Source organism: Octodon degus, unplaced genomic scaffold (genome assembly GCF_000260255.1).
Source record: "Octodon degus isolate 3935 unplaced genomic scaffold, OctDeg1.0 scaffold00031, whole genome shotgun sequence".
In the NCBI taxonomy this organism is placed as follows: domain Eukaryota; kingdom Metazoa; phylum Chordata; class Mammalia; order Rodentia; family Octodontidae; genus Octodon; species Octodon degus.
The window spans coordinates 601,621-611,898 of record NW_004524607.1 but is presented as its reverse complement, the minus strand read 5'-3'; the positions used below and the strand labels follow the sequence as shown (position 1 = coordinate 611,898).

The window sequence follows — 10,278 nt, the reverse complement described above, 5'->3', positions numbered from 1 at the left end:
AAAGGAAGGACCATTTGTATTTGTATACACAGAATAGTTGGGATACATGTACAGCTTTCGCTTGAGAAGAAAGATCTGTAGTAATAGTGTTTGCACAGGATATCCTGTCTGCATCTTGTACTATGGATAACCACTAAGAAGATAATCATGTGCAATGTATTAATTAAGAATGTCCTATTAATCAGCTTTGAAACTGTCTCATTGATATTTGTTTCTCAATAAAACAAAATATAAAAATACATAAAAAGGTAAGAAATCCTGACTAACAAGAGCAAGATAGGAGGCATTACAATTCCAGACTTCAAGTTATACTACAGCCACAGTAGTAAAAACAGCAATTAACTGGTCTAAAAATAGGGATGTCGATCAATGGAGTAGAACAGGGGATGATGAAACCATTCCACACATTCCAAAACAGCCAACAATATATACTGGAGACAGGATAGATGCTTTAATAAATGGTACTTCGAAATGAGTTAATCATGTGCATAAGAGTGAATCTAGATCATTTTCCTAACCTTGCACAAAAATTAATTCAAAATCAGAAACAATATGCCAGAAGAAAAATTAGCAAAACCGTTGAAGATATAGGCATATGCAAGGATTCCCGTAAAAGAGCCTCAACTGCATAGATCATAATACCTCAGGCAGATGACTAACAGCTAGCATATGTAAAGAACTAAAAGTATTAGTACCCTCCCAGAATGAAAGAAAAATTGGGTGACTATGTGAGTAGGCATTTATCAGAAGACATGCAAATAGCTGATGAATACATGAACACTTGTTCAACATTTCTGAAGAAATATAAATTAGCACAACACTGAGATTATGTCTTAATCTAGCAGGAGTGGTTGTTCCCAAGGACTCAATAAACAACAAATGCTAGTAAGATTATGGGGAAAATAAGCCCTTCCATATTGTTGGGGGTAATGGAAACTAACACAACCACCATGTAGTATGAAGATTCTGCATAGGACTGAAAATAGAAATTCCACTTGGCCAGTTATGCCTTCCTAAAAGAGCTAAAGTCATCATATTAGTGATAATGCAGACCTGTATTTATAGCAGCATAACTCAAAATAGCTAAGTCATGGAAACAACAGATAGAAGAATAAAGAAAATGTATGATGTTTACATGTATGATAGAGTACTACTCCACCACAAAGATAGGTCATTTGTAGAAAAATGAAAAATCTTGCGACTTTAATGTTATGTGAAATAAGTCAGACTCTAGGAGACCAAAGATACAAATAGTTTAAAGAGAAAAATAAAAGATACATGTTAAAAACGGAGAAAGACTCTTAAGGATGGGCAAGGTACTGCAGAGCAGGGAGAGAAGAGGATGGGTGATCGGGGGGAATTCATATAATCAGGATATGATCTGTCTAAACACCAACCCCCTAAACTGAATGTAATTCTTATGTATCACAAACATACCTATATAGAATTTTAAAAAGAACACTAAAAAACCTGTAAAAGAATAAGAACATTTTTTATTGAGAAACAAATAGCAATGAGACAGTTTCAAAACTGATTAATAGGACAGTTTCAATAATTAATACATTAGCATTAGGGTTAGGATTAGGGTTAGGGGTTAGGGTTAGAAAAAAAATAATACATTGTACATTGTTATCTTCTTAGTGGCTATCCACAGCACAAGATGCAGACAGGATATCCTGTCCAAACACTATTAGTACAAATCTTTCTTCTCACTGAATTAAGCAAAAGTAGCTGTATATCTATCCTAACTATTCTACATATACAGATACAAAATGGTCCTTACTTTGTACCCCCTTTTTTTGTTTAGTCCTGTCAGAAATGGGTATTCCACTGTCATCTAAATACTATAGGTACGTGAATTCAGCAAAACAATCCACACAGTCCAGCAGTCCACAATAGTACTGGGTTATCCACAGAAGTTGTTGACTTGAGCCTTTCACAGCTCAGCATATTAATGTGGCTTTACTTTATATACTTCATTTTTATACTTTTCTGCTGGGTGGTTAAGACCAAGATAAAACAGGACCTATATAACAAGAAATGTAACTTTCGTATCTGATAAGGTGAGTCAAGTACCCTCAGGATTTATCCTGAAACCCTGTACCGCAGTTTGCAGATCCTTTGTCAGTGTCAGCCATGTGGATGAATCATGGCCATTGCTTGACCAATTTGCTCTCTGTGAAAGCCTGAGATAATGTCTTCTCTCCATATGACTCTCCTTAGGAACACTCTACATCATCAATCACGTTGCTCTGTGGCCCCCATAATCTCCTTGATCAGAAAATTTGGAACACAACTGAGTTACATGATGTTACTATATAGGTTCTCCTATGTCCTGAGTTTTCACTGACCTTGAAAGGCTATGGTCAAAATGTTAGCTGTCCTTGTAGCCCTTCTATTTCTCTAATTTTCAGTCTGAAAACTTAGGTTGTTAACCCTCCAGAAGAGAAGCTGAATAAAAACATTCTGACTGGATTTGCTAACAGTTTGCCTGATATGACATCAGAAGAAAAAACAGATTAACTAGATTTTGTCAAAATGATACATGTTTGGAAAGACCAAAAAGAAAGTAAAAAGGTAAGCCACTGAATGGCAGAAAATATCTGAAAACATGTATCGATAAGGGATTTATCCTTAGGACATATGAAGGACTCATAATTAAAAAGCAAAAAAGATAATGCCACACTGGGTGTAGAGGCACATGTCTATAATCCCAGAACTCAGAAGGATGAGATAGGAAGTCTACCATGAATTCAAGGCAGTGTGGACTAATAGTGAGATCCTGTCTCAGAAAAAAAAAAAACAACAGAAAAAGAGAGAGAGAGAAGATAAGCCAATTTAAAACTTACAAAGCATTTAAGTAAACATTTCTCCAGTGAAATACATGAATGACCAATCATGTATCATGTATAAAAATACATGTGTTCAACATCATCCTATTACTCTCCAGGGAAATGCAAGTGAAAACACTGAGGCTTCATGTCATTAAAATAGAATCTCTCAATCAGAAAGAGGAAAAACTGTTGGCAAGGATGCAGAGAAGTGGTAACTCTCATGCAGTGCTGATGTAATGTGAAATGGCACTATGACCTGGGAAAAGAGACTAGAACAGCTAATTTCTCAAAGGATTAAGCAGAGAGTTATCATAGGATGCATCAGTTCTACTCATAAGCCAAGAAAAATGAAAACAAAAGGGGCTGGGGAGATGGCTCATTACAATAAGCTTTTCCCTCGCAAGCACAAGGGCCTGAGTTCAATCCCCGGTTCCACCAAAAAGAAAAAAGAAAACAGGCAAACACAAAACCTTGTATGTGTATATCCACAGCATTAATAACTGCTGAAATGGAAAGCATCCAGAAGTCCATCGATGATCAATGGATTAAAAGTTCATATAAGAGGATATTCCTAAGAAGAGGAAATATTAAGTACTAACACCTGCTATAACATAAAGAATCTTGAAAACATGCTAAGTGAAAGAAGAAAATCCCAAAGCAGCACAAATATATATTGAGTACTTTGATGCAATATGTCTAGCAGAAAAAAATCTACAAAGTACATCATTAGTTGAGCAGGGAAAGGGATAGGTGATGTAGGCTAAAGGATCTGAGTTCTCTTTTTTGGGAGAAAGACTGTTCTAAAATTGTGGTGCTAATAACTAACTTGGTGAATGTACTAAAAGCCACCAAATCGCATATTTTAAATGACTGAATTTCAAGGTATATTAACAGTATTTCCATAAAGATGTAACCAACTCCAAGAATTCATTTGATACACTTGATTTGAGGTCACATATGGGCATACAAGTTGGCTTTACAACATTAGCCAGGGCTTAAGACAACAGTATGCATTTAATAGGAAAGTGGTGCATTTTTCATTCATAGAAAATCTATAAAAGTAAAAACAGAGGGCCTGCCTCTTTGCTCAGTTCTTTAAGTGGCTGCTTCAACAAACCAGTCAGGCTCAGGTTGCTGTGGTTAGATCCCCACAACTCAAACCAGCCAAACCTTCCCTGAAGGCATTCGGAGACCCCCCCCCACAAAAAAAATCCTTCTGCCAAAAGTAAAAAGAGAAACAAAAAGTCTTCATTTAGCTGCTCAAAATACAGATTCATAATTCCCCAAATTGTGATATTTTTTCCCAAAACCAAAAAAAATTACCTTGTGCATTAGCGTGTGAAGTAGAATAATTATTTCAGATTCACTAGATGTTAAATCTCCTTGGAAACAAAACTCTCCATCTTCCTGCTCATTTAACTTTGTTTTTATCATTTTAAAAAGTTTCTTAAACCTGCAAGAATATACAGAGTGATTTTACAAGTTTTAACTCTTTATAAACAGATATTCTATTCAGATATATTCTATCATAAAAGAAACAAATTTAGAAATTATGATCCTCTTTCACTTGTTTCAATTTAACATTGTCTGAAGGCATTCTGATGCAATTAAAATCTCAGACAAACAATACGCAGAAGAAGTTTATGATGTATGTGTGACAGGTAAAGAGCTAATAGTGTAACCATATACAGGATTCTTATAATTAATATCCACTTTGGTATGTTAACATAAAACCTGAACTTATTAATATTAGCCAAACCCAGAGATCAGAAACCAAATAGTGCAAAAAATATATAAATGCTTAAAAATCTTTTTAAAAATAATCTTTGGTACCTATTAATCAGGGTATACAAGAAAAAAAGTATACAAAAAAGTCTGAAGGTGGGCTGGAGGTGTAGCTCAGTGGTAGAGCATGTGTTCAGCATACACAAGGACAATCCGAGACACAAGCAGAAAAGAAAAGATGAGATCAAGATCATTCAAAGCATAAAAAAGGACCAAGGAAACATCTTTGAACTCTGAGTTGATGAGGGAAAGAGGCAGAGTTTAGGAGAAAGGAAATCCAACAGAAGTAATTGTCAGACTAAAAGGCTGTTTTAAGGAGAAAATTTGGTCTTCGCTACCACACAATGTTGAGGTGCAAAACAACATAAGGACAGTTAATGGAAAGACAAGCATTGATTAGAATCAAAACAAACTCCAATTCTCCACAATTAAATAGAAAAACACCCATCTTGGGGGCTTCAAGACCCTGGAAAATATTACACTTTCTTCATCTGGTGGTAGAAATATTTGCATCTGCATGTCATACATATATTGTGTGTATATGAGAAATATTTAGTCACCCCTTTCTGTCCCATAGGTTTTCCCAAGGATTTAGCCAATAGTGGGCTGAAAATACTGAGGAAAAAAAATGCATCTGTACTGAACACATACTGGTCTTTTTTTCTTTTCATTACTCCCTGAATGATAAAAAAATGATTTATATGACATTTACATTATATTAGGTATTGTAAATGATCTAGAGATGATATAAAGGATGGGAGGATTGAGGTTATATATAAACACATTCCATTATGTAAGAGAGACTTGAATATCCAAGGATTTTGGTATCTGAGGGTATCCTGGAACCAATACTCTGAATACATCAAGGGATGACTGTACATTATTTATGGATGATATATGTGTATGAACACAAACACACAATAAGCATACAGAAGCTTAATAACATGTATACCTCACATACACCTCAGATTACCTATGGAAAGGAAATGTAACTCTGTGATACATTTTATCAACAAAATAGAGAAAGAGGTACAAAGAAAATACAAGCTAAACCAAGATTAATTTTAGTGTTCTTAAAGAATGACATAGGCTGACAGATATTAAAATATTTCAATGCTAGATGGTAGGATACTACCAAAAGAAGGTAACACAGTAAAAAATATCTTTCAAAATAAAAATTCAAGGTAGATGAAAAATAGTGCACTTGACATTATTTCAAAGCATTGTCATGTTTTTTTATTTTTTGTCATGTTTTTTAAATCATACGGTAAATAATACTGTAGTATTTCAAAAACTAGCCTGTGCTATGTGTTTCTAAAGTAAATTTTAAAAGAATTTTATTATTGAAATGCAAATATTAAATTCATACTTAAGTTTTAGTGAAGTTAAACAATGAGTGACTGACAAGACTTGACATATAAAAATCTCACCCAGTTAGTTCTTTTTTTAATTCACCATTTTTCTTCATTTCTTCATCCAAAGTATATTCCAGAGATTGTTTTAACTCCGTGAGTTTCTTTAACTGTTCCTTGTCATCTTTAGACTTTGAAAAACAATTTAAAATTATTTTTGTAAATCTAGAGATTCATTCTTTCTTAAAAATGTTACTATTCATGAGCTCAGCATTAAAGTTAGCATTAAAGTGAACACATCTCAGATTAACTTGCACTTTCATCATTCTGCTTTCTGAAACTTGTACTGCCAACATGTGTTAAAAGCAAAAATTTGACACACAAATGTTGATGAAAATATTTAAAAAGATAATTATACTTCCATTTTAGTTTCTAACGATATACTAGAAGCCTTACTATCAATAACAAGTTATTTAAGCTGTATTTTATCAGGACAAGTTTTGGAAAACATCTATCTGATTTCATAATATTTTTGAACATCACTTGACTCTGGAATGAAAAAAGATTCTCTATAAGCGTTCTCTCAAGAAATTTTTCTTTTTTAAAATGGGGGTGAACAGGAAATCAAACTCAGGACCTCCCCACTTGTCAAGCAGAGACTGTGCCACTGAACTATGTCACTGGACCAGCAATTTCTTTTTTTTTTCTTTCTTTCCTTTTTTTCTTCCTTTCTTGCTTCCTTTCTTTTTGCTACTAAACATTCTCTCAAATCTGTCTTCTTTGTAATGTTGACAAATCTCACTTTTCTGTGATTTTCTGAAAACTTTTTTGTTCCCCACCAATTGACTCTTAATAGTCTATGATACATGGTCTCATCTGCAAATCTAGTTTTTCATCACTTATGTACATTAAAATCTGATTTTCATGTTGTAATTGCAATAAAATAAGGTAAGGGTCACCAAGGAGTTTGATTTTAACAGTTCTTACCCTGCCAACTCCTCCAGCCCCTGCTCACAGTGATCACTCCTCTCTGCTCCTCTAAAGCCAATGCTCTCCTAGAGGCTGCAGCTTAAGTCTTCTCCCCAGTTCATTTCAGTTTCTCAGAGGCCCTAAATCAGAGCTTTCAATTTTGATAACTCTAGGGTCCTGACCTCCAACAGGGGTCATTTACACCTTTAATTCTTCCTTTCAATGTACTTCTCATAGAAAAAGAAGGGCTTCAAGGACAGCCAACATTCTGGTCCTAGCCTTTCAAGGTCAGTGAGGACTCAGGACATAGGAGAACCTATACTGCAACATCATAAACTCAGGTGTGGCCCAAATTTTCTGATCAAGGAGATTATGGGGCCACAGAGGAAAGTGATCAATGTTGTAGAGTATGCCTAAGGAGAGTCACATGGAGAGAAAACATTCTCTCAGGCTTTCACAGAGAGCAAATTGGTCAAGCAATGGCCATGACTCATCCACATGGCTGACACTGACAAAGGATCTACAAAAGGCAGTACAGGGTTTCAGGATAAATCCTGAGGGTACTTGACTGACCTTATCAGATACGAAAGTTACATTTCTTGTTGCATAGGTCTTGCTTTATGTTGGTCTTAACGATCCAGCAGAAAAGTATAAAAAGTAAAGCCATAATAATAGGCTGAGCTGTAAAAGTCAACAACTTCTGACACTGCCAGTCCTACAGATAACTCACTACTATTATGGACTACTGCACTATATTGGAATATTTTGCTGAATTCATGCACCTAAAATATTTAAATGACAATAGAATACCCTTTTCTGACAAAACTAAACAAAAAAAGGGGATACAAATGAAGGACCAATTTGTATCTGTATATTCAAAATAGTTAGGATAGATATACAGTTACTTTCTCTTAATTCAATGAATAGAAAGATTTGTACTAATAGTGTTTGTGGACAGGATATCATGTCTGCATGTTGTACTATGAATGACCACTAAGAAGACAACAATGTGCAATGTATTAATTATTGAAACTGTCCTACTAATTTGTTTTAAAACTGTCTCATTGCTATTCGTTTATCAATAAAAAAATTTTTTAAAGAAAAACAATTTACTTCTCATAGAAAAACCAGCCATTATTTGGTATGGATTACTTTTTTTTTTTATTTTTAGGGAAGGGTCTACTGGTGTTCAGGATCTCACTACTAGATCAGAGTCATAGTGATCCCTTTGTTTACAGCCTCCCAAGAGCTGGGATTATAGGTGCACACTAACATGCCCAGTCTCAACTAACCTCTCAGCATACCCCAGGGGTGGGGCCAGCATAGCAGTGGTATGGATTACTTCTGAAGCAAACCCTATACATTATACATTTTGCATTGAATCTTTGAATTAAGTTATCTTCTAATTACACCCTTAGAATGCCAACCAGCATAATTTATCTTGTTTCATTTATATAATGCTACTTCCCTATTAGGATCAGATTGTTTTCTCTGGAGTAATTTCCAGTTCTATACTGCCCATTATCAACTTTTCCACACCTCAATACATTTGTGCATGACACCTAATGTAACAGTTGTCCCCTGGCATTTTAATGCACAAGACTCCTTAGCAACATATTGTCACATTATGTGTATGAAAAGTATGGTAATAAAACAGGACTAATTTATGTGAAATCTAGAAAAAATTAATTCTCCATGCTAGTCAGAATGCTGTAGTTCCTCTGGTAACAGATGCTTTCTTGTTGTGCAGACAAAATACCCAACACTCACAAGTTAAGAAAGATTTCTTTAGCTCACAGTTTGTAGAGGTTTCAGTTCATAGTTGGCTGGCTTCAAGGCAGGGTAGCATGGCAGAGGGGCATCACAGAGGAGAAGGCAAGCAGCAGCAGAAAGTGATAAGCAACAAGCCTCTTTCTGTCCCTACATCTTATTGAGGCTACTCACACATTGAGGGGGAAAACACTCATACCATTAATTCTAGCATAGTGTTCTTGATACCAGAACAATGCCAAACCAATCAGTGGACCACTTTAAAGAAAAGTAACTTTAGTAACACATACACTTACTCCAAGCATCACACACTCCAGATTCAGCCTCCTCTGAAAAAGCCCCACCTATGACCACATGAGGGCATAGGGAACATGTAGACACAACCCATAACAACATGTATCTGTGTAATCGAGCTGGATGGATTATATTGCTGTGACAAAGAAATCAGTCAGTGAAAGGAGCTGCCCCACTGTTCCAATTCCATGCACACCATGCATCCTGTGACCCTAGCTCCCACACAAGACAGTGTGAATAACAGGAGATTCTGCTCTGCCTGGTCCACAGTTACATGGTTTGCGTTATACATCAGTATCAGTGAATGGTCTCCTGGATTCACACATCAATCCTGACTGTAACATCTTTGAACGGTTGATATATCTAAGTGAATGGAAAATATTCTGAAACTTCAATGCTAGGAGAACTAATTATTTTGTAAGATAAACAGCCATTTCTACTTTTTTACTGACATCTTTTCCCTTTCTTACAGTCAAAGAGAAATATGTTTTTCTGGAGGAAAAAAAATGCTTACGCAGTGACCTAGTATCCATTCTTGATGAGAATATAAATTACAAAATCTCACAGAAAGACTTTTACTGCAAGAGAAATTTAAAATACCAGATCACACAATTTCCTAGAAATTTTAAAAGTTATACAGTATTAGCCAAGACTCAGAACATACAGTTATATATCAATGTCCAGAGCAGCATTATTTCCAAAGAGGTGTGGAAATAGCTCTCAAGTTCATCCGTGGGTAACGGACAAACAAAATGTGGTATATGTGCCATATGGCTTTTTACACTACCACAATATTTTTATTAAAATATCACTGTCAAAGTCATATTGATTATGACAAGTATTTTTATCAATGAAAATTTTCATGTTGCCTAAAATATTCTTTATACTGGTAGAGAAATAAGAACTCCTTTTTGGTATGTTAGAAATTAAGGGGGTGGGGAGATGGCTCAGGGCCCAGGGAGATGGCTCAGTAGAATAAGCACAAGGGTTTGAGTTCAATCCTGTTTCACCAAAAAAAAAAAATTAAAAAGAGACTAACTTACCAAATTTGCAGTTAACATCTTTTTCTGAAGATGTTTGATTTTCTCTGCTTGCTTTTGTATTTTAACTTTTAATCTGTAATTCTCAAATTCAAACCTAAAATATTTCAAAATAATTATTTTCATAGACCTATTTTAAAAATTACATTAGATTTGAGCATCTGAAAGATTATACACAACTTTAAAAACTAGAAAAAGTAAGTGACTTTTACTAAATTATTATTTTTCTAGTTG

The 10,278-nt window shown here is 34.9% G+C and overlaps 1 protein-coding gene across 1 annotated transcript in view; it reads right to left on the bottom strand.

Annotated features, from left to right (window-relative positions):
* Positions 1-10,065, bottom strand: part of LOC111816363 (ankyrin repeat domain-containing protein 26-like) — a 38,578-nt gene extending 28,513 nt beyond the window's left edge. The window contains exons 1-3 of the mRNA XM_023713363.1: positions 10,048-10,065; positions 6,050-6,162; positions 4,158-4,287 (exon numbers count right to left, since the gene is read on the bottom strand). Of these exons, the coding sequence (XP_023569131.1) occupies positions 4,158-4,287; positions 6,050-6,162; positions 10,048-10,065 (261 nt within the window). The remainder of the gene's footprint in view (positions 1-4,157; positions 4,288-6,049; positions 6,163-10,047) is intronic.
* Positions 10,066-10,278: the final 213 nt, after the last annotated feature.